At 39.7% G+C, this 27,602-nt stretch overlaps 2 protein-coding genes across 2 annotated transcripts; both read left to right on the top strand.

Annotated features, from left to right (window-relative positions):
• The first annotated feature begins 260 nt into the window (after positions 1-260).
• MAT1A (methionine adenosyltransferase 1A) lies at positions 261-18,499 on the top strand. The gene is made up of 9 exons (XM_074154837.1): positions 261-595; positions 7,881-7,958; positions 8,833-8,955; positions 10,683-10,795; positions 12,337-12,480; positions 13,127-13,345; positions 16,289-16,471; positions 16,966-17,099; positions 17,731-18,499. The coding sequence occupies exons 1-9, from the start codon at positions 502-504 to the stop codon at positions 17,831-17,833; spliced, it is 1,191 nt and encodes a 396-aa protein (XP_074010938.1). The 5' UTR covers positions 261-501; the 3' UTR covers positions 17,834-18,499.
• A 2,863-nt stretch (positions 18,500-21,362) lies between these two features.
• On the top strand, positions 21,363-26,144 carry LOC141469632 (uncharacterized). The gene is made up of 6 exons (XM_074155183.1): positions 21,363-21,552; positions 21,874-21,953; positions 23,396-23,510; positions 24,219-24,325; positions 24,567-24,681; positions 25,524-26,144. Exons 1-6 carry the CDS (start codon positions 21,486-21,488, stop codon positions 25,706-25,708), a joined length of 669 nt encoding a protein of 222 aa, XP_074011284.1. The 5' UTR covers positions 21,363-21,485; the 3' UTR covers positions 25,709-26,144.
• The last annotated feature ends 1,458 nt before the right edge of the window (positions 26,145-27,602 follow it).

The raw sequence follows: 27,602 nt of genomic DNA, 5'->3' as shown, positions 1-27,602 counted from the left end.
GATCCCAGAATTAGGGGAGAGACAAAGTGAAGAAGCAGCTGCCCTGAACTGCCAGCCGTACTCCTGCATTACTTCATGCTCAGCTGAGTTGCGAAGATAACCAATCTTGCATGGGTTGAATCCAGAATGTTTCCAAGAACTGAGTTAATTAGTGAAATATCCTAAAGTTAACTAACTCCCCTGCCAAGAAATGGGCTCTTCCATTTTCCTCACATGATTATCTAGGCACTTTCACTTTTCCATATATAGGAGCAGCTCAGGGACTGACAGATCAGGCTAGGTAGGGATACAGACTTCAGGCGCATGCATACTCCTTGCATGCGTACACAGATGCAAGCACATGCTGATTTCACACACTGAAATTCAGGGTAGTGTAAGAGGTAGTAAGCGAAGACAGCAATAGTCCTGCTGATAAAGAACCTTCTCCTTTAAGAGAAGGCACTAAAGGTAGAACTCTTCAACTGCTGTTTATAAGAATCCATCAGGAAAAGCATCGCAATCATGAATGGGCCGGTGGATGGTTTATGTGATCACACGCTGGATGATGAAGGGGCTTTCATGTTCACATCGGAGTCGGTGGGAGAAGGACATCCAGGTAAGAAACCAGCTCTGACAAATGTGTAAAAAAATTAGTATTTTCATTTAAAATGTTTTAAAAGCCTGAAGAAGAATTCACCTGCTATTAATCTTATTATAGAAGTTATTTGTAATAAAGTGCTTTTTACTTTATTTCTGTTGGACCTTGTCCATATAGACTATAGAACCGCTATAACTAGGATGCTTCCAACAGGAGCTTACGTGCTTTTGCAGGGTGTGTGTTACACTGAGGAGGGCAGTGGGGTGTATGGTTGCTGCTCCTTCCTTTTAATCTGAATTTCTTCCAGTATTACTGTGCATTACTTACTATATCTCTGATAGACTCAAGTTTCACATATGGAAAAGAATGCATAGCTTGCTTCTCAAGTTCTGTGTCTTTATGGGCCCTGTGAAACTGTCCTGCATGTATGCTGTGCTCTAAAACTGTCACACGACAGGAGTATCTTTAAGCAGGCTATTTTAAAGCCTTTAAAAATCAATGGTCCCAGCAGCTGTACATGGCACAGTTGCTGATTTTTTCCCCCATTCCATCATCTGATGCAATATATGGAATTGCTTAAGCAAATAGTGGACAGTTATTTGCTAAACTTTATGTATGGTCAGCAGAGCTTAGTTCCATTTTATTGAAAACAAATGTTCGTCTGCCATAAACATGGACCTTATGTCAACAGCAAGTGTTCCCCCAAATGAGGCCAGGGGACAATAGACTGTTTGATGTCCTGAAAAGTGTGTTTATTTTAGAAGCTGATTTGCGTCCTGTACCTTTTGCTAATAATCAGGCTTTTTCAGGTCTGTACTCATGTTGTGTGAGTAAATCATAAATGCGTGGAATGACATAGCAGAGAATAAAAAGTTCAGCAGTGAGAATTTTATGTCTATAATTCTGATACTCATCTATAATATTAACTTATTACTGCAGATCAAATCCATGGCTGATGCAATTGAGTACTTCTCTGTCAATGTCAAGGCAGCTACATCAGGTTAAGCCAGTTGGGGTTCTTTCTGACGTAACACATCAGAAAATGGCAACAACATTCAGTCCTTGGGACATAGGTCCCATCCCAAATTTATATATAATTATATCCAGCGTCTGTCATGCAATGCAGTTTCATAGGAAAAATAACATTATACAGTATGGTTATTTTCATTGATGATGGTATTTCCAAAGATGACAGGTCACAATTTATGCTACTCTAATCATTATTTTTAATTCCCCTAGGGCAATAATAGGTAAGTCTCAGAACAGAAAGAGTTCAACCGAGTCCTCAGGTTTAGCTTTGTTCTTGGTTTCTTTCCTTCACCAATTCTCTTTTTGTCGTTTCTTGTTTTAGAGTCTGGCTTATTTTTTAGTTCTTATTCACATTCCCTTCTTTATTTCCAGAAACTCTATTGGCGCTCGGTGGACCTTCTTCTAAGCCCCATGAGCATTATTTTCCTCCTGACCTGAAATACTCGCAGGCCTTTGATGAAGAGTGTTACCACTGGTTAGATTTGTGTACAGCCTCTCATCTGGCAGAGATTGCCAGATCTCTGGGTACTGAGAGATGCGAAGTGGCAACCAGAGAGGCTGGAGTGGGAAACTGAAATTTACACAAGACATTTTCAAGACTGTGATGCTTATACTTTATTAAACAGCCTAGATCTTCATGTAGGGAACTGAAAACCCAAACGCCTTTGATGAAAGAAAGGTTTTCCAGATCAAGGGAGGACAGGTTGACAGTAAGTAGCTCTGGGTGGTCCTGCAAATTCTTGTTGCTGAGCACAGCCCAGCAATAGGTCTTAATTGTCTCAGCGATAGCTCTAGTTTCTGACAGCAAATTGATCACCCTTACGCCCTGGACAACCCCCCTTTTTCCTGTCTCTGTTTTTACATGGGCAATTGTAGACTTGCCATTAGGTTTTTATCACCCAGGAAGATGTTGGCTATTTCTTAAAATGGGGCCAGGTGTCTGAGGCTGTGGTTGGGCTTCTGACATTATCTGTAGCGCTAGAATTTTATTGTGAGTTTTGAGTTCTGCCGTTTGATACCAAATGGATAATTTGCGTGTTCTTGATTATTTCTCTTCTGTATGTGGCAGTATAATTTTGCTAGAGGGCATTATATGAAGTAAAGATCCTGAGCCAGATCTTTGTCTGGTGGAAATTTGAATTGTTCTGATTATATTAGCTGAGGACTGAGTGCTTTAATGGAGACCTCCATTAAAGGACTTTAATAAGTAAAGCAGTAGAAATTACATGCTTATTTATTTGGGTATACAGAGAGCTGCCTTATATCTGTGCAATGCCTCAGAGTTGTGTGTCACTGAGAAGCCCAAATTCCATAGAAGCAAGTAATAGCTGGCAATAATTAACATACAGGTATTACCTACGTTCCCCAAAGACTTTGGAGAAGACTCTGTTTATCCCATCTTCTGAGTCCAAATTCTTCAAAAACACTTGGGTCTAAAATTTGGGACTTTCTTCTCGGTCTTTAATCTTGCAATTTAGTAGGGTAAATTCCAAATTCTCTGAAGTTTTACATGTAACTTTTTAATTTCAGTATAATAAAAGCACATAGCAGCATGGGGAAGAGAAAGATTTCATGTTTTTTTTAGATAGCTGTTTATTGTCACTGTTCCACTTTGCTTTGTCCAGTAGTGTCTGTCCGTGCTGCACAATGGTTTCACTGTGCTTTGAAAGGCATTGTGTGTTTCTCTGACCCACGATGTCTTAGAGGTGCCAAACCGCTTAAGATTAATTCCTTCCCCTATCTGGTGTGACTTCAGGTGGAATTGCCTGCAAACAGAATGTCATTCAGTTTTCCAGTAAGTATCAATAAATTGCTTTAAAAATATAAGAGAAAACGTCTGCTAACAGCGCCCTCACATTTTCAACCGTGTTAAAAACATATGTTTGTCTTCTGGATATTCATGGAAAAAAACCACAAAAGAAAAAAGCCCAAACAAACAGAAAATGCAGATCTTTCCAGCAAGTTGATGCTTGCATGTCTTATATGTCATGTTATATATATGTAACAATATCAAACATTGTATATACTTAACGATATACATTGTACTTCAGTAAACTGTGTATTGAACAAAGAGAACAGATGCACAAGATATTTAAACAGTGTAGTGTTAATATTGAAGTACCACTGCAGTTACCAAGTAGCACTCCTCAAGAGTCTTTTAAATCAGAAAAATGTAATACAGCACAATTCAGCTATTCATAGGCTTTCTAGTGAAACTTTTTTGGTGGAAAGCTTATTTTTTGATGAAGTGCTCATGATAAGTATCTTGATTTTCGTGACTGTTTCAATTTTTTAACAGAAAACTGAGAATTCCTCAGTTCATCACATTTTGAATATATAATTTCACATTCTAGTTTAATTTTTTCTGTTGATATAAACAACATATCATTAAAAATAGCTAATTTTATTTTGATGATCACAGGTTTTTAAGAAAATCAGCCTTACCTTTTGAAATGTTCAATGTTAGTTATATTTACTACACCATCAAAGTCTTAAGTGTGGTTGTAGCTCTTTGTTGTGCTTCAAAGGGCAGAGATTTTTTTTAATTAAATTTTCAGTCGTTACTGCTGTTCATAAATTTTTTTGTGCGTATGTGGTGAATCCATGAAACTGAATTCTTGGGAGCTCCCGAGAACTTGCAGATGCCACAGCTTGTGTAAGGCTCTTACATGTTCGAGATTCATGTCAGAAACTTACGTCCAACTGTCTAGAAAACTGTGAAGATCCTTCCAATTATTGGAGATCACTTTTGTTGTTGTGTTCCTCCTCTACTTCATAATTTGTCAGCTGGGCACTTGAGTGGGGTTTATCATCAGCTCCCCTGGACTCATTCATTCCTTTTATAGTTAGCAAGAGCTGTTTTACAGCTAATTGGCACCTCTGCCATAAGGTTGGGTCTGTGGGATGATTGGATTTCATGAAAAGAATTCGTGGTTATCTAATACTTTCCTACTCTGTCAAGAAGTCCTCAGCCTAAACATCCTTTTTGCAATATTCATCCTATTGGATGAAGGTATGCATGAACTGAATTCTTACCTATTACGTCATTTTTTTAAACAGTAACATCTCACCAGAGGTGGGCCATTATGCTTTCCCTGTTATAAAATACAAGGAACAAAAAAAAGGAAATATTGGACAAACATAATCAGTCACATTTAGCAGCTAATAAGAGAAATGGGACGGTTGAGAAGAGAAATTTAAATAACAGAATGAAGAGTGCACAAAGCTGCTAAGCTATGCTAAAAATAGAATGCCTGGTTTTATTTTACACCAGAGACCTTTAGTAATAGACATGCCTTTAATTTAATGCATTAATCAGCCAATCACCCAGCTAGATTTCTCTTTCCAGTCTTGATAGATGTATCTGTATCTGTATTTGGATCTAGTTGCACTACAACTGTTGGTTGTTGCACCAACAATCAGATATGACTGTCAACTGATTGTCAAACTGATTTGTTTCAGCCTATTTTAATCTGAAGATATGCTGTCAGCAGAGTAGATTAAATTATTCTAATTTATTATTTTAATTGATTAAAATCTCACATAGATTTTAAAGACCAGAAGGGACCTCTGATATATAATCTGGTCTGACTTCAATACACAGGTAATAATATTTCATGCAAGAATTCTTCAAACATGCCAGTAAATGATGGTTGAATTTCATTCATACCTTTTAAAAAGATATCCAGTTTTCATCTACAGATTTGAAGGAACAAGGAATCCTGCACGCCTCTAGATGAATGGTTTCAATGGCTCTCACCCTTTTAAGATTTTCCTTTCTGAATCTTTATCTGTCTTTCTGATTTCTGGCTATCAACTGTAGTTACATTATTGTCCATCAGACAAAAACTTTTCCCTCAGCATATTATTGTTAGGTTCTTAGAGACTGTGATCCCAATGCCTATAAGGATTTCCTCTGGTAGGTTGCCTTTCCTTCAGCTTTTCAAAACACAATTGAGTTTGATTGATTTCATCCTGTAAGACAGACTTTTCTGATTTGGGGGCATTCTTCTCAGTCTGTCTTAAACCTTCCCGCAGCTTCTGAGTGTCATCTTTGGAATACCACCACCAAAATCTAGTATTTTTGTAGTAATGCCACTAATACTATTGTATGGAGATATTTTCATTTCTATGGATGACTGTTCACCTGGTTTTATATCATGATCTTTTCAGAGTAACAGTTTTGTAAGACAAAGTTTCCCCATGGACTGTGCTTTTGATCATGAACGTTTGCTTCTCTGAATGCGTTACTTCTCTGAGAGGGAAGCAAAAGAGCTGCTTCTGTCTACCGATATCCATGAAATACTGTAGATACTAATGATACAGTTAATGCAAAAAAACCAACCAAACCAACATCCTGTTAAATCTTCACTTGCTGCTTTCACTGCCTACTGTGAGTAATGCTCCCTTGAGACATTTAATGAAAGTTTTAGTTCATAAATTAATTTCAACCACAGCATGCCACACCGACATAAGGTTCTTTGTACCAGATAGGTGCCACGAGGGCAAATGAGGATGAATTAGTCACTAGTCACCTGTGCTCTTCTTACATGTTTTGGAAAGAATGCATATAATATCCCAGTATGTGCCATACAGGGAACTTAGACAAACATGGGACACTGGCATTTAATGCAGGTGAGACATGCTTCATGTGGAGCAAGAACCTAATAAAGGTTATTCCTGGCATAGAAACTCTGGGTGGTGAAAAAAAAAGACTACAAAGCAGTTCCAATCAGTAGGAGTTTACTGCAGGGCATTGGACCTGCACTAAGAAGGTCATCTTTTTCCCAGTTGCTCTGTTGTCCCACCCAGGTAATAAAAAATTACGTATTTTCATCAATAATTTTTGCTTTTATGCTTGAAAATATGCCTATATTTCCTTACAAAAATGGAAACTTTGAAAAGAGCAAGCAGAGAAACATTTTAATCACTCCTGCCACCTTTGTCTCTGGTCTTGCTAAACAAGGTTCATTTAGACTTCTAACTAAATTGCAAGAATGGTGTCTGATTCCTGGTTTTGGTAATAATTGTCCCAAATTTAGTAATACACGTACAGTTCTTGCTGAAAGTTCCAGTGCAGCCTACATCTGTTAATTGTCTTTTGTGTTCATTCTTTTTGTGTTGAAGTGGTTAACGTGGGAGGTAAGAGTGTCAGAATCACATTAATTCTCTAGTCTTTGATTTTTCCTTTTTAGATAAATGTACACCTTCCTCATGAAAATAAATGAGAATTTATTTTGACTTGAGGTTAAATGTCTTAAAAGGCTCTAATGACATACTCTTGCAAAACATTGCTTTCCAACAGATTGTGTTGCAAATGGCAAGGCAGGAGATTATTTTGCCACACAGCATGCTATGGCAACACCTAAACATAGTATGCAATACTAGACTTTTTTTTTAAGAACAATAAAATTAAAATGTATGAGAAAAATTACCATTTTTGTGTGGAAGGCATTGTTATGGGTGCTGCCCTTCTGTGTTCATTAGATTAGCTACATTATTTGATTAAGATTCATTGTTCATTAAAAAGGTAAGAAAAGAAAGAAAAAGAGAAAAGATTATTATGATAAACTTGATCTGAAGCCTTTGTATTTGGGATGTAACTGAAGATACACTCAAGATTTACTTCAGGCAGACTTTGCTTGGTAACCCCTTCTTGCTTCTGTGTGTGCTGCTCGATCCCTGGCCTTAGGTGCGTTGCAGGGACTATTAGGAGATGGCATTGCAGGATGGTAGGCAGAGGTGAGAAGTAGCAAACCTGAAACAGGCTCTTGACTCTGCGCTGTGCATTATTTGTATTAATCTAAACACTTTCTCAGGCTTTACCAGCTGTGTTGGTCAGGTTCATTCTAGCTTTCTGTTGGGGAGATGGAAGTTGTAGGTGGAATATCACCTTCTTGTTAGAATACTTCTGATGTGGAGTGCATGCTGTATTGGCTTGTGGTGTTAGAGAAGGAGAAGGCTGGGAGTAAAGCCTCTTAGCCTCTCGGGTAATTCTCTGCATAACATACTTGTTTCACACTTAAGTGCAGAAAAAACCTACAGGTAAAGTTGTAGTCACCATTAGTTTACAACAGTAAGTAAATTCCCCATTGTGTCTACTGACTTTGCTGGCAGGATGTTTCATGTCTTTCTATTTAGCTTGCTTAAATACTCCAGTAATAAGCCATAAAATAATTCCTTGCTCAAATGACTACCTATTCAAAGTGATGCAAACATTCCATGTTTTTTATAGAGTGCTATGGTTTTGAATCACAACTTTGATGTCTTGCAGATAAAATCTGTGATCAAATCAGCGATGCTGTACTAGACGCCCATCTCAAACAGGACCCAAATGCCAAGGTTGCTTGCGGTGAGTTGTTTGCTGCTTTAAGTCATCACCTAGTCACCATTCTTTTTTTTTAATGATCTTTGAAAAAACCTCGATGCTATCATTTGGTAACTTATTTTACTCTCAAAAATTACAGAAGAATTAGTCTTCAAGAGAAGGAGAGATGGGAAGAAACAGTAAAAGTTTTTGTAAAGACTGAAGCCTAAGCAGGCTGTAGAAGGGTAGGATAGTCAATTTTGTTTGTGGACTGAATTTTCCTGGGAGAAACAGATTTTGCTTCATTACAGTGGATTTTTGAAAGGCTACTTGAATGTTTTGTTGAAAAGGTAATTTACTATATTTAATAAAGTACTATTTTTTCAGTCCAAGTCACCATAACTCCTTGTATTTTGAAATCTCTTCAGACAAAGTTGTACCATCAACTCTCAGGCTCATGTATTATGTAACTAAAGCCCATCTTCAGATTGTTCCTCCTGGGACTGGAGGCATGTTTTCAAAACAGTTGATCACTGATGAGTTTTATTCATCCTCAGTACATACCTTAGAGTGATTAAGTGGATTTAGAAATCACAACTTAATATTTCCCTAACGTCTGTGCATATCACTGAATCATGCTCAGTGTTTTGAATTTCCTATTTGTAAATTGGACATAATAGCCCTTTCCTTACTTTGAGACTATGGTGAATATGAAAAGAATTTCTTGTAGAAGGGGCTAATAACGCTAAAAATATAGGTAGAAAGGATTTTCTCTGTATATACTCAGTACATCTGGATATAATCTGGGTAAAATCTGATATAAATCTGGGTAAAATCACCAATGTCACAAACATGGTTATTTGTCTTAGTGGGCTGGGTTATTCTGCTGTTGTAATCCTGTTTTCATCTCTCTTTTCAGAGACAGTATGTAAGACAGGAATGGTGTTGCTTTGTGGGGAGATCACATCTCGTGCTATTGTGGATTATCAACGAGTTGTCCGAGATGCAATTAGACATATTGGCTATGATGATTCAGCTAAAGGTTGGTGGAAAAACTCATGAAATCCTTGAAGAGCAAGCAATAGGCAACTGCAAAACAGGTCTGTCACCATTTCCATAGATGGGCTTTAGCAAGCCTGATAAAAACTGAATATCCTGTGTGAATGCTGCTTACATGGTGCTACGTGATACACTTTCTGGCTTTATCCCAGTAAGTAGAAAAACCATCATATATTAGTTAAAACTGAAAGGGATTAGGTAGAATATACTTTGAACTGTGGTACTAGGCCAGAATAGTTAACTGCAACTTGAGCCACAGAATCTACCCACTCCTCCAAACCTGCGAGAACTTGAATCTTGGTTGTTCATTTGGCAAGCCAATTGATGCACCTTGGTGGAAAAGAGAGGGAAGAAGAAACCTAGTTCATTTTGTTGTACCCTTTTATATTTGTACTGTAGTTGGATCTACAAAAGGTGTAAAGCAGGTTCTCACCGTGCAAGGTGCTCTGTTAGCTCTGAAGAACTCCTCCTACCCTGCGGAGTGTGCAGCCCAAATTCAGTTTGTATAGTATACAAATGATAAGAAAGACAAAATGCTTTATATACCAGGGACATTTCACTTTCTGATTTGCAATGTATCTGTTTATACATTACAAATATTCCAAGTTTACTGTTACAGTGAAGTGTATCTTTTAAGAGCTTTTGGTTAAAAAAAGTTGTTTCCTGCAGTCCTTTTGCTATGGAATTTACAGGGACATTGTGGTGGGAGAATATTATACCAGCACATCTGCAGGTTACCTCCACCATCAACTAACAGCAGTGCTTTCAAAAAACACTGGCAAATTTAGTAGGTCATAAATCTCCTTTTTATCCTAACTGCCAAAAATGATAAGGGGAGATGCAGTGACCCAGTAAAAAAGCATTTTCTATGCAGAAGTAAAACAAAAAGCTAAAAAAACCAATTGCACACAGAAATATAACTTTTCTTCTCTACATAGCCTACGTAAAAGAGGGTGAAGAGCATTCTTCAAGTGGATCATATGCATATGGACGTGTATGTATGTTGTACTGGCTGAACATGAGTTTGGTCAGCAGCTGCCAGTAGCTACAGTTCTAGGAAAGGTTGGATTTGGAGAGAAGCAAGTTGCTATTAATATACCTAGGAACAGGTGGAAAATTTTGCCACAATCTTCTGTAAGTCTTTCAGTTTCTTTTTAAAATCTTCCTTTTGTTCTTTGAAAGTAATGTAAAGTAAATTCCCGCTTCCAGATTTGCTGTGAGACTTGAATCTGCTTTTTTCTCTGTTTGTGGCTCTCGCACAAACTCCCATGAGAGATTTAGGTACAGACACTGTTTTATATGTATTGCAAAAAATGTATCAGAGAGCAGAGCCTTTGGTTGCTGAAAACATCAGCTCCTAGAAATTTACATAGAGGCTTTTAATACTATTTATTTGGGAGAGGCTCATTATTTACTTTTGTGACTAGTTTTCTGCAGTTAATTCATAATCTGAATTGGCTTGGTACAGGGTGCCAATGCAAGAGAAAACAAGCAGTAACAAGCAATAAAGGCAACCCTATATTCCCCACCCCCTCCCAAAAGAGTTTCAAGTGTTGTATCAAACAAAAAATTTACCTAAAAATAGCAGTTAAGTTTTGAGTTCTGAACACAGTATCCTTCAGAATGAAAAGTTTGTCATATGGTTCCGTGTTACTTTATTTGATTGTGACAGAAAAAGCTAATTCACTGCTACTGTTTTTTTCCAAATAGGCTTTGACTACAAGACTTGTAATGTTTTAGTGGCACTGGAACAGCAGTCACCTGATATTGCCCAAGGTGTTCATCTACACAGGAATGAAGAGGATGTTGGTGCTGGAGATCAGGTAGACATAACATCACATCTAAAACGTCAAAGCTGTTTGAATGGAAAAAATTTACCCCAGCTGATTGCCCTATTCTCTAAATCAAAACCCATGTGAAGATTTCCGTACTTCCATCTTGGGCTACCCAGAATAAAAAACATATTTTATTAAGACAGTTGGAAGTTCTTTGAGGGCATACTTTTGCCCAGTGTTTGTTATAACACTCCATGCAAGTCAGGAGAGCTCTGGCAGTTTGTAGTAGCTGAGGATGTGTCCCTAGAACTTTGGAAAGGTTTTTTGCTTATGTATTTTATGTTTTTCTTGAGTAGCTTCAGATTCATTAGACCATTCATCTTGCAGCCAGACCTGTCTTGTAAGATGGAATAAACAAAAGATCTTTTCACTTTCATGGAACTCTTGAGATTTTACACAGCAAAAAATTAGGCGGTGTTTCAACTATCTTCAGCGTTAGTAGAATGAAGGCAAATACGCCAGAGTGCTTTTAATTCTCACTTATTTCCCAGAGGCAGATATTTTAGTAGGTGTTCCACATAATTAAGGCTGTCCAAGCTTCATTTCTATAGCTAAATAACACATGTAGGTAATTATGGTATGTTCCCAAGGGAAAGATGTTAACATAAAACCACCATAATCTGACTGATGCCAGTATGAGTGAGTTTAACATTTACTGTAGTTATCATTAGTGGTAATATCTAGTTTATAACAATGCTGTTGAGAACCATAAGTGGAGATATCAGGGTCCAGAAGCAAAGCTAATATTGTTCAAAAAACCCTTGAGGACTAAATTAAAATGCTTTTATGCTGTCATGGGGACATAAAACTGCATAAGATGAAAAGATATCTGACTTTCTTTGGCACTTTGATGCCTCCCTTCCCATTGTATCAAAGTACCTTCCTGTCTTTTTTCTTTTTTTTAATCACAACATACGCTGGGTGAGGAGAAAGAGAATGCTGCTAAGTCTGTTTAACAAATGATAATCTGATGCAGGGAACATGACTAAGAGTAGAAGCTGTCACAAGAAGCATGTGGTATTGAAAATCTGAGGCAGGTGCCTTAAACTGTTGAATAGTATGTCTCATGGAGTACTCGCGTCCCATTCCACTGAAATTTCAGATGCGAGCTGCAATATAAGCGTGTCTGTATTCATATATAAAAGCCTCTACAACCTTTCCAGGCTAATGATAACACCTTTCCTATGACAGAATAGTCCTGAAATTGTTTTGCTCCAACAGATTCTTTTTTTTTTTTTTTCTGTGAAAGAACCTGATTTTTTCACAGAAACTTCTCCTTTTTAGTCCAGGTTTCCAGCTCAACATGTAAACCTTCAGGCTTTCAGTGAAAAATTCTAGGAACGTGGTTTGTTTCTCATTACACTGTAACGTGTTGGAGCCTGATCTGAGTTTAGATTTCTTGCAGTGTAATGTAAAACAGTAGCAAGTAAACCAGAGGGTACTGTTTACTCTTTGCTTCAGATGAAATCTCGTTGCCTTTGGTTGTGGTGCTTTTAACAGTGATTGAAGTGTATCTTCTCCTCCTGTAGGGTTTGATGTTTGGTTATGCAACAGATGAGACAGAAGAATGTATGCCTCTAACGATTATTCTTGCTCATAAACTGAATGCCAAGTTAGCAGAGCTGAGGCGTAATGGAGAACTCCCTTGGCTGAGACCTGACTCTAAGACGCAGGTAAATACTGCTATGGATAGTCCAGATCACTGAAAACTAAAACTTTTTATTTCCAGAAATCTTAGGTATTTTTTTAAAACAGCAATTGATGGTGTTCAGAGTATCAGGATAACCTACAAGTAGCAGATAAAGCATTTCTACTGCTTATGATACTGTCTCCTTGACTGTTGGAAAATGGTTAACCTGTATCAGAGTGCTAGGAGCACTTAAACACCTACCAGTGAAGAAACGTTTAACCCTTCAGAACTAAGTGGCCTGTGCTCGTTGAAAAATTGACAGGAGATCCAAAAGATTGATTTGTGTTTAGAGATTCGGGCTGGACTTTTTGAAGATGCACTGAGAACATAAATTTCAGAGGCTTGAGAGTTTCACTGGAAATCCCAACCAAAAGACAGATTCGGACAATTTCATAGAAAATCCGATTGTCCATATTGAGTCTTTTTTTTTTTCTCAGCACAGCAAAAAAGAAGACTGGGAAAATAGGCTTAACTTCTTATACCTTAGCAACAATATGAGCAGTGATCATTATAACATCAACATTGACATTTGGCTCTTGGAATAGCATAGCAGAACATTTGATGTAGACCAGTAGTAAGTTTTATACCAACTTTGTTTTTCACTTCCTCCTTGTCCCTGTTCCACTCAGGTCACAGTTCAGTACATCCAGGAGAACGGAGCAGTCATCCCGGTGCGTGTTCACACCATTGTGATATCTGTGCAGCATGATGAAACCATTTCACTGGAGAATATGCGCAAAACCCTGAAGGATCGTGTGATTCAAGCTGTTGTTCCTGCAAAATACTTGGATGAGAAAACTATTTATCACCTTCAGCCTAGTGGTCGTTTTGTTATTGGAGGGCCTCAGGTTTGTGCTGTGTTATTTTGGTGCTTTTATTAACTTGTCTTTGTCATTGGGTGTGTGTCTTAAAAGAAATGCTCAGCTTTCTGGCATGCCTGCCCTAGGGTGTAAGAAGCAAGCTGCCTAGTGGAAGTTGTATGTGGGAGAAGCATTTAGGGTTTCATGTGCTGTCTGCCAAAGTACCCTTTGAGGGCATGGTTATATCATACACGTGTTGTGACTAGGCAGGCAAGTTGAGCTGAATCATACATTGCATGTGGAATGTACAGCCCAGCTCTAGGTTTCCTCAGACCTTCTCAAGTCCAGCACTGAGTGAGACACAGTCCTTTCTCATGGAAAGCACTCCTTACAGAGAGATGGACAAGAGGTTTATTTCTCTTACAGTGAACCTGATTTTCAGATCTGTACAGCTCGCACTGTTCTGCCTGACACCAATGAGAGCTGAAGGTGTTAATCTGTTCTGGAAATCAGCCCCTGTTAGGCTTTTCCTGGTGTGAAAATAAATGTTGCTTTTGCTTTATCTAGCCAATGCAGGAACTGGGATTTATAATTTGATCCTGCACTCACAGAAGTCAGGCAGAACTTCCACTCTCTGTAGGATCAGGACTTCTGAGATTTAGTTTTTGAAAACAAATTAACCATTTTCAATGTTTTAGTCTTCAGTTCATTTTAGAACTATCACAGCAAAATTTCAAAGCTCCTTCCTGAAATAAGGTCCAATATTACAACAAATCCAAGTAGACATTGTTTTTTCCTTTGCTGTTCAAGTTCATTCATTTACTGAAATGTTCCAGAATTATTTCTAAGGTGTTGTGTCTTTTTTACATTAGTGCCATGGAACAGGTAGGAGGGTGTTGAGATTAATAATTATAATAATGATTATACAAAAAATGTATTTTTGTGTAGTTGAATTGGTTGTATCACGGCAACTTTGTGTATCAGTGACATGCTAGACTATGGACAAACAGAGAGGGACACTTGAGCTGTAACTTGAAGCAAATGAACATACAAAAAGAAGGCTACACATATGAAAATTTTCAGGTGTGCATTGAACTGCATCCATTTAAAAATGTAATATAATTACATATGGTAAACCAACCAGGAATACCTTTTCTACTCTTTTTGCTTTTTCTACTCTGTATTGCTTATGTTTGCACATACAAACACAGGCACATTGCAGTGGATGTTTACAGCTTTTTAAACCTGGGACAAGTTTACTTAGTATGGGTCAATCTGCCTGTGTGTCCATGGCCTTACAACTGCTATCATCACTTGTGCAATTTACAATAACATTGTGGCAACCAGAAAATGACTATTTCTTTCCTTGTCTTTTACGTCTTCAACTTTCTTATTACTTTTCATGAGTATTACTCAGTTTTATTTTTAACAACACTAGCTATAGAAGATGTCTTACTCTCCAGCTCAGTTCATCTAAGGAAGACACATGTATTTCATTTGGGATTTTCACTTTATGTTTTTGAGCACGGTGGTACCTTGAATTCTGGCTATGGCAAATTACTAATTTTGCTGCTATCACCGTTTTCCCAACAGCAACACCCACTGGTACTGTGAGGATATTACAGCGCTTTACAAATGCGTTGGTGCTCTTTCAGCACCTTTAAAACGAGGGCTGGGTTGGTTTTTTTTCCTTTGAACTGTCCATTTCTCTTCCTCTCACTCAGTTCTGCAGTCAAGTCATGATGGCACACAAGGTGTTCTCATTGCAACTGTCTGTGCTGTCAGAAATTAAGTTTACATCAAGCACAAGAACCCCAGGAGGACAGGATCCTTTAGACAAGCTCAGCTATCTGCAGTTCAGATTTACCTCTTGCTGCTTTCCTAGCGGAATGGAACAAACAGTGCCAAAGGTTTTCCTCTGTGTATGCGCACAGTCTTTCTAACAAAAACTTTGACTCTCCACTTGTGTTTGCCATGCAAACATTCCAGCAGTTGAATTTTACTGACATGATATCCTGTAGACAAAGAATTTCAAACCTACCTGCACAGGTACTGGAATTTAAAATTTGATCATGTTTCCATTCAAACTGGAAAGCTTAAGCATTTAGTAAATTGTGGGGGTCAGACAATTAGTCAGGTACTGAGCAGCTAACTAAGATTAAATGGAAATATCGAGTACTTGTGGGGAGCAATCAGTATAGCTGTGTAGGCAGCTGGAAGGTTATCTGCACTTTCTTATTAATATTTTAGAATATTCATCTATAAGTATCTGTTCTTAGAAAGAAGTAATCCTTGTTTCTCAATTAGCTATAACTGCTTACTGCTCTGTACCTGTTGTGTATAGTTTAAATTAGACTATAATTTTTTGGGGGTTGAAAATGTAATATTTAGTACACATTTGTATGACAGTCTCCGTAATGATGCTGCACTGGATGTGTTGTCTGCCTGCCTCCATGTAATGATGTATAAGGTAGCACTGACGTACCTTTCAAGTATAAATACAAAAAAGACATCTACTATGTAATATTCACACAACTTCATATTTTGACCAAAACATATGAAAGCCTGGTTTTTATTTTTTTTAACAGTTTAAAAACTGTCAGTTGTTCCTATATGGCATGTCGTATGTTAGCAATATTCTGTATTCAGCTTGGAAGTGGTAGATACATCACTTCTAAACCAAAGTTCCCATATTGTCTGGAATATTTACTTTTGAACCAGGCAGTGCATGCTCTAGCTATCTGGGTGTAAACCTGTTTGCTTGATTACAGTTCTCAATTCCTGAATGGCTTGTCTTATGAATCTGGCTTTAAAGAACATTTGTAGCCACTGTTGTACCTCAGTGGGACAAGTTCATTCCTTCGTCTACCCCACAGCTATCCATATGTGGTGAAGTTACACACTGTTGTAGTCTTCTGAAGGATGCATAGCCTTGTTTAAGACTTACAATAAAATGAATTGTAAAATAGACAAACTCTTTTGCTGATTCAGGGTGATGCTGGTGTTACTGGTCGAAAGATCATTGTGGATACTTATGGTGGCTGGGGAGCCCATGGAGGTGGTGCCTTTTCTGGCAAAGACTATACGAAGGTGGACCGATCAGCTGCATACGCAGCCCGTTGGGTGGCCAAATCTCTTGTGAAAGCTGGGCTCTGTCGCCGTGTTCTGGTTCAGGTATGGTTTACTATCAGTGTTGCTTTTCTCAAAAGGATTTTTCCTTTTCAGCTTTACCTTGAATACACATTTTATGAGACACTGTAGTAGAAGTAGCCTTGTTGATGGCTTGGAGTTGAAGAAAGGAAGACCTTGATGTGCCTGGTTCAAGACCGCTGTGATGTCACTAATAGTCTATCAGCTTCGTGAAGCTGGGAATTTTCATTTAGCTTTCATTTTATTGTCTCTTTTTCTGGACATTTATGGAGCCCTCAACTCTCTGACACTTATCATGGAAATGAAATGGGGTGACTGGGTAATGAGGAAGAAAGCCAGAAACCTCTGCATTTTTAAAGTTTTCTCTTTTTTTCTACAAATACAGATTGTGCAAATATGGGAAGTGAAGGAGAGGCCTTAGTTTTCCTAAGATGGTTCATGAATGAATGCTTTCTTGCATACTGTTGCCCACTGAGGTGCCAAGTTTATTTGCTAACTATGGTGTCTTTTTGCCATAGGTTTCTTACGCCATTGGGGTAGCTCATCCACTGTCCATTTCACTGTTCACTTACGGAACTTCCAAAAAAACAGAGAAAGAGCTGCTGGATATTGTGAACAAAAACTTTGATCTTCGGCCTGGAGTCATTGTCAGGTATAGAAACACACAAAAAGGAAAATATCTTGGTGATCACATCCTAGAAATGACTTCTTGCAAACCATTAGATGTTACAATGTAAGAGTCAGCCTCTTGAACTGGCATGGGATTGTTCCATGAAGTACAGAAGAGACTTTCTCTCATTCTGTCAGTTTTCACAGTTGATACTTTTAATGGATTTATCAGTGTGCCGTATCTTTTAAGATAACAGATGTGCTTTTCAAGTTTCATATGAAGCATATACTTTCAGCATTTGGCCTTATACCGTATGTGGAATTCAAATAAAGTAAAATAAATTTTTTATTCCGAGAATTTTAGGTTACTTTGCTGTGAAGAAAGGTATGTTTTGTTTTAAAAAAGGAATTGAAGGTTATTTCATCTTTTACGTTAAAATTAATAATTCTCAATAATAAGAACTTTTCCTGGAGCCCTAAAGTACTTCACATTTAAGTTTTGTTGTCATTTTTATTGTTCTCCATTGGACATGTTCACTGGTATGCTTGCATCTCCAGAATACGCATGCTTGACTAGGGGCATGAAATGGACATCAGGATCAGGATTTTAATGTTTGTAATCATGAAGTATCTTAATGTGAAAAATTATTCTCTTCTTTTTATTATACACACAGGGATTTGGACCTAAAAAAGCCCATTTACCAGAAGACTGCATGTTACGGTCACTTTGGAAGAAATGAATTCTCGTGGGAGGTGCCTAAAAAACTTGTGTTTTGACAGTATCAGTCACCCTTTAAAAACAGGAAGTAAGAGGAGTCCACTAATGATGAGGATGCTTCCGAAAATCAAATTTGACAGCTTTGTATTCAACAAACGGAATTTTAGATTTTAAATGGAAAGAAAGAAAAAGATATTTTCTTGGAAATTGATTTTTTTTTTTTTAACCCTCGGTGTCTTTCATTATCTCAGATATAAAGGACAGTCTTTTTTAATCAACATAAGACAACAAAATACAGTTTACTTTTTATTGCTGCTCTGTTGGTTCTTTTGATAAAGGCAAAGTATGACTCAGGTACGCAAACCAATGGCTGAACCTCAAACCTTTCATGGGCAAAGGCGAAGACGACTTTCCCAACTCTGACTAAGGATCAGCAGATCTCTTGCTTCTAATTAGACAAGGGGAAATTCTGGGGTCCAATTTCCTTACTGGAGTTAGCATTGCATACAGCTGGGGGTTGCTTTGATGGGAGAGGGCTGAATATCGCATAACTGTATGTTGGCCTCTTCCGTAGAAGATGTTAACATATATGTAATATTTAAATCACTTTCACTGTGTATGTGCTCTTACTGTTGTGTTTCAATTACCTGTGTTTTTGAAACATAAGTGTGTTCCCCTATAAAACAACAATCATAGAATAAAAAGCTTTTTCCTACCATGTATGTAAAAGTGCCTCTTTTTCTATTTTTTTAATGTTGCAGTATAATGGTCCATCTCAGTTCAGCCTCTCATACTCTTGTAGGATTTTAGTTTACCAACATAACTGAATTTTGTTAGATTTTGGAATTGTGGTATGAATTTATCTTTCACTACATGTTTGATCACTGATTAGTCTTTGTGATTAATAGAAGCCTGGTGAAAAAGTATTAGGTTTTTATTTTTAACTGTTAGGTTTGTCCTTCTACGGTATGCTCTCAAAATTTTATTTTATATAATTTTATATAATTATATAATTTATTATATTATTTATTTCAAATAATATGCTCCTAAATGTTAAGTTTATTGCATGGCTTATTAGGTTTGATGCAATTTTGGAATAAAATAAAGTTCATAGAAATAACTGCAAAGCATCAACAAATAGCTATAGCATAAGCTTAAAATTTGAACCACTACCCTGCCCAGCAGTCTGTCACCGAAGAACTAGCCGCTAGATGGCTGTGTGTCCCTCCACAGCTGTGGGAGCAAGTCTGTGCAGAAGCCGTGTCCTGTTCGTGCCGGTACTCGGCCACTGCATCTGGGTACCGGTACCCTGTTACTCCTGCTGTTGATAGCGACAGCCTCTCCTTCTGACCAACGAGGGCGGCTGGTGTGCGTGGTGGGTTGGCTGTGACCTAGACTGAGGACAAGGACGTTTCTGTGCTCATGTGCTGTATTGTCCTATAAAGTGACAAACTGCTTTTTGCAAAGGACTGTGGATTCATGCCAGGTTTGTTTAAACTGGGAGGGTGTGAAATCACATTTATCCTCTGTGATCAGTTTTGTTGTCAACAAGGATGAACTTAATCCTGCAATACAAAGGTTACCTGTGTATGGTCCCCAAGAGGCACTTTATCCTAACATTGTGGTTTAAGCAGCAGCCTGTTAGATCTTCTACACAAGAAATGCTGCCACCCCATGTTTCTCTCCTGACTAAATTCCTTCGTATAGTGTCTCCCAAACAAATGTTGAGGTGGAAAAAAGCGTGCCTGACTTGTGATGATCATCAACGAAAAGCTGCCATTCATTCTCTTCAAGTGTGTCACAAACACAACTTTTAGCTGTTCAAGCAGGAGTTGCTTCACTTTATTAATGTGCTTAAGCAGTGTGCTAGTAATTATGCTGATGAGCTATACATACTGGGTAAGTTGAGATGAAGAAGCAGTAGGTTTATGTGTCACTCCTGATCTCCTGAGGACTTACAATCAGTTGCCATCATTGGACACCTGGATACATTTTGGCAGGAAAATATCTTAAAGTGCAGCTGCATCTTAAAGAACATATTGGCAAAAATTCCCAGACTATTTTCCCAGCTGCATATTGCTCATCTTACAAGGAAGAAGATTGTTGTGTGTGCCTCAAAAATTTAAACCATTTGGAGCCAGGTCCTATTGGTCTGTCTAGAAGCATAAGCCTTGGCCTTCGTTACTGAAGCCTTGTTTTGCTAATGAGCTTTTACCAATCAGTAATGTACACAAAGGCATTTTACTAATGATAAGGAAGTCGCCATTCATGCTGCCACAGAGCTGTTTTGTGGAAGTGTTGCAGTCCCACACGTACCTGTTCAGCAAGACGTCCCTGAGACGGCATAAGGTCAGTGCAACGGAGGCCTTGCCGTTGGCTTCACTTCTTCAGGATCTCCCGGTCATCGTGTGTTACACTGCAACTCGCAGAAGCAAGTGAATGAAAAATAAATAAAAGGAAACCTGAAAAAGTGCTGTATGAATAAATGTGTTGCATAACCTAACATGAAAGCAGAATGTCCCTGTCTCAACAAAAACAAACATCTGCAGACAAAATGAACGATTCTGCCGTGGCAGGAGCGGTAACAACCACGACAGAGTTTGCTGGGGAGGGGGTGCGTGTGTGTCTGGCTGGTTTGGTGGGCATGGGAGGACAGTGTGGAGGCTTGGCAGTGGTGGTGATGGAGGAGTGACAGGCTCTTGGGCCGTGACCCTGAAACCTGCATTTTACAGTTGGGGGTCAGTCAGTCACACACCCAGCACCTGGGCGTTAACCTGGATAATTGGATTAATCGGCTCGTAAGTGTACAGGGTAGAAATGATAGACCTTCTGTGGCAATTTTGCTAGCTATTCAGCTTTTCCCATAAATGGATATAAGCCTATGAGGTTTGTGGCTCCATGGAAAAAAAAAAACAACCCCAAACTACAAATAGAAATACCGTGCAGTTGCTGATATAATATACACACAGAGAGCAGGTGTGCAGTTGGTGATATAACATACACACCAAACACAGGTTCATGTTTTAGGGACTTTTGGTTATTTTTTTTTTTTTTTTTCCCCCTTTTCTGCTGCTGTTGCGTCTTTGTTTAATCTGTATTTAATAACTCAGAAGCTGGAAATTGGAAACCATAACTTGCTCTCCTTACCAAGTAGCAAAACTCTGGATGCTACAGGATGTAGAACACATCCCCCTGGTCCAAATCTGTTTAACCATCATTTGATGTTCTGAGCTTTCTCTTGGAGCCTGACACACAGGGTTGAGCCCTGCAGGTAAGGCGTACTTATGTTTTCTATACGATTGTATATATGTGTATGTGTGAGAGAGACACAGAAAAATACAGGCAGATGCCGGGGGTGGGGGGGGGGGCAGAGAGAGCGCAAGAGTGTGCATACACTAACCATGTTTACAGTAAACCAGTAAATCTGAAAAAGTCCCTGTGGGGTTGGCAGCAGCAGGGAAGCCAGACTGCCTCAGTATGGCAAGGGGAAACCTCCCCTTGCCCTCCCTAAGCTGTGCTGGCAGACTCCCCGCTGGCTTCCCAGCAAGTTGGGCAATATGTGCATCCCCTTATCACAGCACTGGGTCGGAGCCAGGCACAACGTCAACAGCCAGTGACCCACAGACATGCGGTTTTGTGCCCGACTCCAGCGCCTCAGCCCTTAGGCTCCACAAGCAACAAGTAACTAGCCCCTGGTCTCCCGCAGACAAAATGCTGTTCGGCTCCTGCTTGCTCTGGAAAACACTGCTTTTTATAAGTTTAGCAGTGCTTCTTGCAGGTAAGATATTGCCATTCTTGAATATGACTACCAGTTATTTAAATAGCGGCTGTCTTGGAGAAATGGAGCATCCCACTTGGGAGCCCAGCCCTGGGTGGCCACAAACAGGCAATCAGATGGCTAAGTGTTTAGAATAAATCAATATTTGCACAGTTTACTCACATTTGAGACCTGATCGCCTCAGATATACAAGGTAGCACCGGGACTGCAGCATAGCGGCATAATTTCCATAAATGAGGAGTGTTATGCTGTATGTGGGGTTTGGTCGTGTCAGAAGGGGTTATTAACCAGCTCTGAACCTGCTGCTTTTTTGCCTTTTAGATTTGACTGAAATCGGAGCCTTTGCCAGTCCAAATGAATGTGAAAGTGCAACCATAGATGACGTGAATGAGAGTCTCGAGGTAAGAGGTTGGCTGCACTGGCCAAGCCTTGCAGACACCTGTGGTGGCAGGAGGAGCCGGGCCCTGCCGTGTCCACAGGGCACATCCTGTGTATTGCTTTGGCAACACCTGGAACAAAAGTACATGGTGGGGAGGGGAGCGAAATGGAAGAGCAAAAAAAGATAAATGTCATTTGATTTACCATGTCTTCAGCCCTGCTACTGTGAGTAAAAAAAAAAGTATAAATATCCTTGTAGGTGTATTTTCCAGTTTTGCTTTGCCCCAGCTATATAAAGTGGCTTGAACATAAACAGCTATGTCTTTTGCTTTACGTGCATAATGTTGTTTTCAAATCCTACTTTCAAACATAAAGTGCTAAATATTTTAAACACGAGTAAAGCCAGTCAGCTGAAAGCTTGTGTTTTATGAATTAGTGCCCCTGTTTCCTCTGGGCTTGGCATATCATAAGGGAGTGATCAGACAGTGACCCTTGAATATGGCAGAAATGGTAAAGCACTACCAGGGCAGAGCCCATTAAAAAAAAAAAAAAAAAAAAAATCTGTCACACGTGGTTGAGACATTTTTCTGTAAAACAGCAACACGGAACTAATAGCTGGGGTCCACATATCAGTACAGACCGTGAGCTTCTGCCCGGAGTATTGCTCTCATCACACAGCGGCAGAAAAAAGGCTGAGGGCAGCACTTGCCGAGGAGGTGTTCTCCCAGTGGGCGAGACCTTTTTCTCCCCCAGAGATTTGAATTATATTATTTTCTTTGTACGACTGATGCCCATCACTTTCAACAATGTTTCTGCAAGCTTCAGCCCGAGAAGCAGAGTTATCCATTGCTGGCTTCAGTAGCCACCACTGAAAATTGGACTTGCGCTTTTTCTTGCATCTGTGTAAGTTCAAAGTAGCTGGTGTCCATTATAATGTTGTGTTTGGCTGTGGAGTTCACCACAGCTCTGCATAGGCCGTATATGTTCGTAGGCACACACGCATGGCCTGAAAGCTATTTATATGGGTATAGAGCAATAGACAGATAAAAATACAGGAACTTCATTGTTCACACACATTCATAAGTATGTATTTTTACACACACAAAAAAGACAGAAAGTTCGCAAGATGCCAGCATTTAGAAGAAAAGAATAACAAACTAATGTTTTGCATAGAAAGACGATGCACACAGTTGTTTATACAGGCATCTTTTCATATCTAGAAAAAAAAACACCCAAATCCAACCCATACCAGTTCTTCATCTTGAACTCACTATAATGGAAAAATCCTACCTAGTCACTGTTTTCGAAAAGATTGTGGGGAAATTACTGTTAATTAAGGTATACAATTTTCAAGCTGGTTCTTGTTCTGCATTTAAAAAAAAGAAAAAATGTTTGACTACTTTCCTAAATTAATTCCAAGGCCTTTTCCTCTTCAACTTAGCCTTTTTCTCCCCTGACTCCGTAGAAATATTCAAAATGCTTTAATGAAATGATTGCCAAGGGTGAAAAAGCTTCAATCAATTTCCTTGTCTGGACACTGCAAGAAGCCCTGGATCGCCTGCGGCCTGCTCAAGAGAAATGTGAGGCCCCTCCTGAACCCAACCGATGCTCCTCTTTGCTGGGCGTTGAACAAAGTGGCAGTGGAGAAGCACTAAGGAAATTTTTTTATCTATAGTCAGAGCGAGCTGTGTCTGCATTTCTTGGGGGTAGGAGGAGAGGAAAATAATATAAAAGACACCTCTGCCACAAGGTAGAAAGCCAGGGTGCTTAACGACTGTGCAGGCAGGCATTTGGGATGCACGGCAGCACCAACGCCGGGGGTGGCACCATCCCCGCAGCCCAGCCAGCGATGCCGAGCACCAGCCCGGAGTCATGGAGGCAGCAGGGCCTGCTCTGCCCTCCGGAACTGCCTCTCCGCTGTCCGGGAACAGGCACTTCAGTCGTATTTTTCCAAGAACTATTTGGATAGTTTTGGCCACAATAGTACTGACTGGCAGCACTGTGAATGCAAATGCCACTTTCAAAGTGTAACTGGGGCTGACAGGGACTTCGCTGCCACAGTGACAGGTGATGGAAAAATTGGGTGTTGCCAAGAAAAACATAAATGTTTTTAAACAAGGGAAAATGCTTACTTTGACAAAGTCAGCTAGTGGGGGCACTTATCAGCCATGCCCAGGTCAATCAGTATGGCTAGGCTTTGCTCGGGAAGGGGAGATTTCTATATTCACTTTCACTCTGATGTGTTGTTTTTCTCTTTTTTTTTTTTTTTTTCCTAATCCACTCGAAAGTTTGCAAGCAGCTACCTCCGTGCCCGCTCCCACTAGCCCCTAGAAACGGTGGGCTGGTGTGTGTCACCATTGACAATGCTCAGTACTGCAAACCCATGTGCAACAAGGTAAATAATCATGGTTTCCTGCTGCTATATTGCTGACCCCATTAATTTACAAGTGTTTATTGTGTAATGCATAGTTTTCCTTGTTATAGCTTTTTTTTCTTTTTTCTTTCTTTAGGGTAGGGAGAGGTTGTAGTGTTTGTATTGACTTTCACTGACACTGATGTGTTGTCATCTTAATGGTTACCATGATGTAGTATAAGACACTGTTTGTTTGTTTTTTTCCCTATTTTTGTTTCCCAAGGGTTATGACTTTCAATTCCTCAGAAGAAGTAGGCTGTATGAAGTATGTGGCAATGCCACTGGGTTTTCCTGGACAACGCAGCTTGGTGGGGGAAAGGAGCTGGCTGTTTGTAACCGTGAGTATTTCTCAGGCACATCTGGTCGCAGGGACAGGAGGCTCAGTCTGTTTTGTTTAGGAAAAGGAGAAAGAAAAGTTTCTCTTCTCTTGGTATGTGGGACTTTGTGAGAGTGGACAAACTGCCGAACCAGAAATCATGTTAGTTTTATAATTACTACAAAGGCCTGGGCTGGTGAGCATCACTCTTTCAGCTTGGGATAGCAAATACGACATGTATGCAATGTTTGTGGGAAAATGCACTTTTTTTTTTAAAAACAGTAAATAAGTATCATCTTGCCACAACCCTACATTGAGCAAGGGCTGTGTGACCTGCTGGGCAGACAGCAGTAGAACACATAACTGCTGTTTGTCTTACAATAGTACTTGAAGAACCTCAGCAAAATTAGCCACCACCTGCACTATTCTCTGTGTGTACATGCAATAAAACCCAGCTGCTGGCCCCCAGCCAGCAGTGCTGCCTTTTTCATGTGGCAGCCCAAGGGTTTTAAGACTGCTCATGCTGCGTCCAATGGGCAATCTGTGACCTGCAGTAGGCTGTTTGTGTCTGTTGTTAGTGCCTTAATTTAAAAATAAATGTAAGTATACATACACAAAAGGGCCGACCTATCTCTCCTATGGTTAATGGAAAATATTTTACTGTTGACAGTTCCTTGTTGCTAGAGCAGTTGTTTCCCAAGGCTTACCAAAGCAATCATCTAGGCACTTTTATTCCAACTTAAAGTCTTTAGTCTGGAAAATGAGAATGCTGACGCTTGTTTAAAGATCAGGACAAATCTAAGCTAATTCTGCTGTTTGTTTTTTTGGTTTGGTTTTTTTTTTTGTCATTTTTGATCTTTCCAGCCTCTGACATTGCCGTCAGTGGAGCTGAATCTGCCTATTTCCCCACCAACAGCACCTGTCTGCACACATTAGCCTTCAGTGAAACTCAGACAGAGCAGCTAAACATCTTCCTCAAAGAGCTTGGCGAGCAAGGCATCGACAGCTCCAACCGTGACAAGGAGGCTGATTGTATCATCTGCGGTTAACCAGCACCAAAACGCTCGTGCCACCAACCAGCTCTCTGCAATTTGACGTGGGTATTTTGACAAGAGGAGCAGAACAGTGAAACCGTTGTTAAGACATGTAAACATACAGCTTTTATTTCGTTAAAGGATTAGAGATCACAGTCGTAATCTGGCCTCAGCTCTTTGGTATAGGCTAAACCTAATCACATAGCTCAAGGCAGAGGTGTTTCAAAGAAAGAAGATCACCTTTATGGCTTAAATTTGTCTAGCTGGAATTATATAAGAATTAGAATTGTTTAATGGATGCAGTCATTAGTTAAACACAATAATTGTTATCAGAAATCATCATCTGTCAGGGATCATCTTTACTGAGAAAAGGCCATACTTTTAGTTGCTTTTACAGTTGCCAGCTAATCACAATTGTTGCTCTGATGACCATTAAAGCAACGCAAGTCACAACAGTTACCGTCTGTAGGGGTATAATTCTTTATTCACACATCTGCTTGATTGGGGGTTAAATCAGGCTGTACATACAGCAGTTCAAGGTGCTGTGATTTGCATGTGCTACAGACTTGCAGTTTGTTGGTGGGACAACTCAAAGGGTTTGCCTGTATGTAGCAGCTTGAGGACATCCCACAGAAAGATATAGCCTTTAGGAGTCAAAAAGTGCCCTGTATGCTTGCTGTAACCAGGCAAAATGACAGGAAAAATGCAACATCCCCATTCAGTACAAAATGTGAGAACTAGGATTGCCCTAAACTAGCAGATACGTTTTCTCTGCCAAAAAAGGTGGAAGTGGGTGTTGAGGGACCTGCATGAGAAGCTCTCTGGTTAGTGTGTCAGGGATCAGTTTCAGTCTCCTCTTTTCAGCCCCTGTGGGGCAATACCATGGTGGTTCTGGAAAGAAAGTCCTATTGACCCTTGGTTTGCTCTAACAACTACGGTGTCCGCTCTGCGAGATCCCGGGCTCAAGTGTTCTTCTGCACTCACACATCCTTGTGCTCCCTGGGTGTATGCGGCACACACACCTCCAGGGCCTCCCTTACCCAGAGGCTGTGGTTAGCACAAGCTATGGCTTAGCTTTGGTGGGAAAGTACAAAAGGAACTGAGGTCTGGTTGGTAATAAAGTTGGGACAGGCCACATTTAGGATAGATCTCCAGGGCTTTGGGCTGAGCGCAGGGCTGACCAGCAGAGATGCTCTGGTCTCAGCACAGTAATGCCATGGAAGCTGCTGGTCCTAGCCCAAGATTTCCGCAGCTTCTGGCTAGTCAGCCTCCCTATTTTTTCCCCTCTTCATTCTATTTCCAAACCTGTCTAAACAGGTTTGGCTCTTTCCAGAGTTAGCAAGAATTTAGCTGGTCGTCTGAATTTGTAACAGCTTTAAACATGAACAATTATCCACGTGATTTTTTTTTTGTCATTGATTCTTCTCATGAAATACAAAAACTTGTCCCTGCTCCAATCCCCTCCCTTCTGTCAGCTCCCCCCTTTTACATCCCCCCTGCACACATACATACTCTGGAAAACCAAAGCCACAGAAGTAGGAAGTGTAAAGAGCAGGAAGCCCAGGCCACTGGCCACCTGACACTTGGTACAAGTGAAGACCAAAGACACCACAGCACTAGAGACCCAGTTTATTTGTGGAGCTGCAGCTACAGAACAGACATGTATATGAACTATTACCAAATCTAAACAAAAAGCTTAGTTACTACTTGCTTGGTTTTTGGTGGAACCCAGGCTTGGGGTTTTGTTTTAATTTTCTTCTGTTGAGCAAACACTGATGATGCAGATCTGAACACAGCCAGATCATCTGTTTGTCTTTCCTTTCTCTTCTTTACCTTTTCCCTATTCCTGTGAATCTCTCAGACACAGACAGCATAGTTATGATGTGATACATTATGTCTAATTGACCTT

The sequence above is a fragment of the Numenius arquata genome, chromosome 10, assembly GCF_964106895.1.
Source record: "Numenius arquata chromosome 10, bNumArq3.hap1.1, whole genome shotgun sequence".
In the NCBI taxonomy this organism is placed as follows: domain Eukaryota; kingdom Metazoa; phylum Chordata; class Aves; order Charadriiformes; family Scolopacidae; genus Numenius; species Numenius arquata.
The sequence above is the reverse complement of the archived record's forward strand: the minus strand, read 5'-3'. Positions and strand labels throughout refer to the sequence as shown.

Excerpts from the sequence above, each read along its gene's own strand:
- MAT1A (XM_074154837.1), top strand. The coding sequence starts at position 502 with ATGAATGGGCCGGTGGATGGTTTATGTGATCACACGCTGGATGATGAA. Across the intron at positions 7,959-8,832 it reads AAATGCCAAGGTTGCTTGCG|AGACAGTATGTAAGACAGGA; the intron begins GTGAGTTGTTTG and ends CTCTCTTTTCAG. Across the intron at positions 17,100-17,730 it reads CGGCCTGGAGTCATTGTCAG|GGATTTGGACCTAAAAAAGC; the intron begins GTATAGAAACAC and ends TTATACACACAG.
- LOC141469632 (XM_074155183.1), top strand. The coding sequence starts at position 21,486 with ATGCTGTTCGGCTCCTGCTTGCTCTGGAAAACACTGCTTTTTATAAGT. Across the intron at positions 21,553-21,873 it reads TTTAGCAGTGCTTCTTGCAG|ATTTGACTGAAATCGGAGCC; the intron begins GTAAGATATTGC and ends TTTGCCTTTTAG. Across the intron at positions 24,682-25,523 it reads GGAGCTGGCTGTTTGTAACC|CCTCTGACATTGCCGTCAGT; the intron begins GTGAGTATTTCT and ends TGATCTTTCCAG.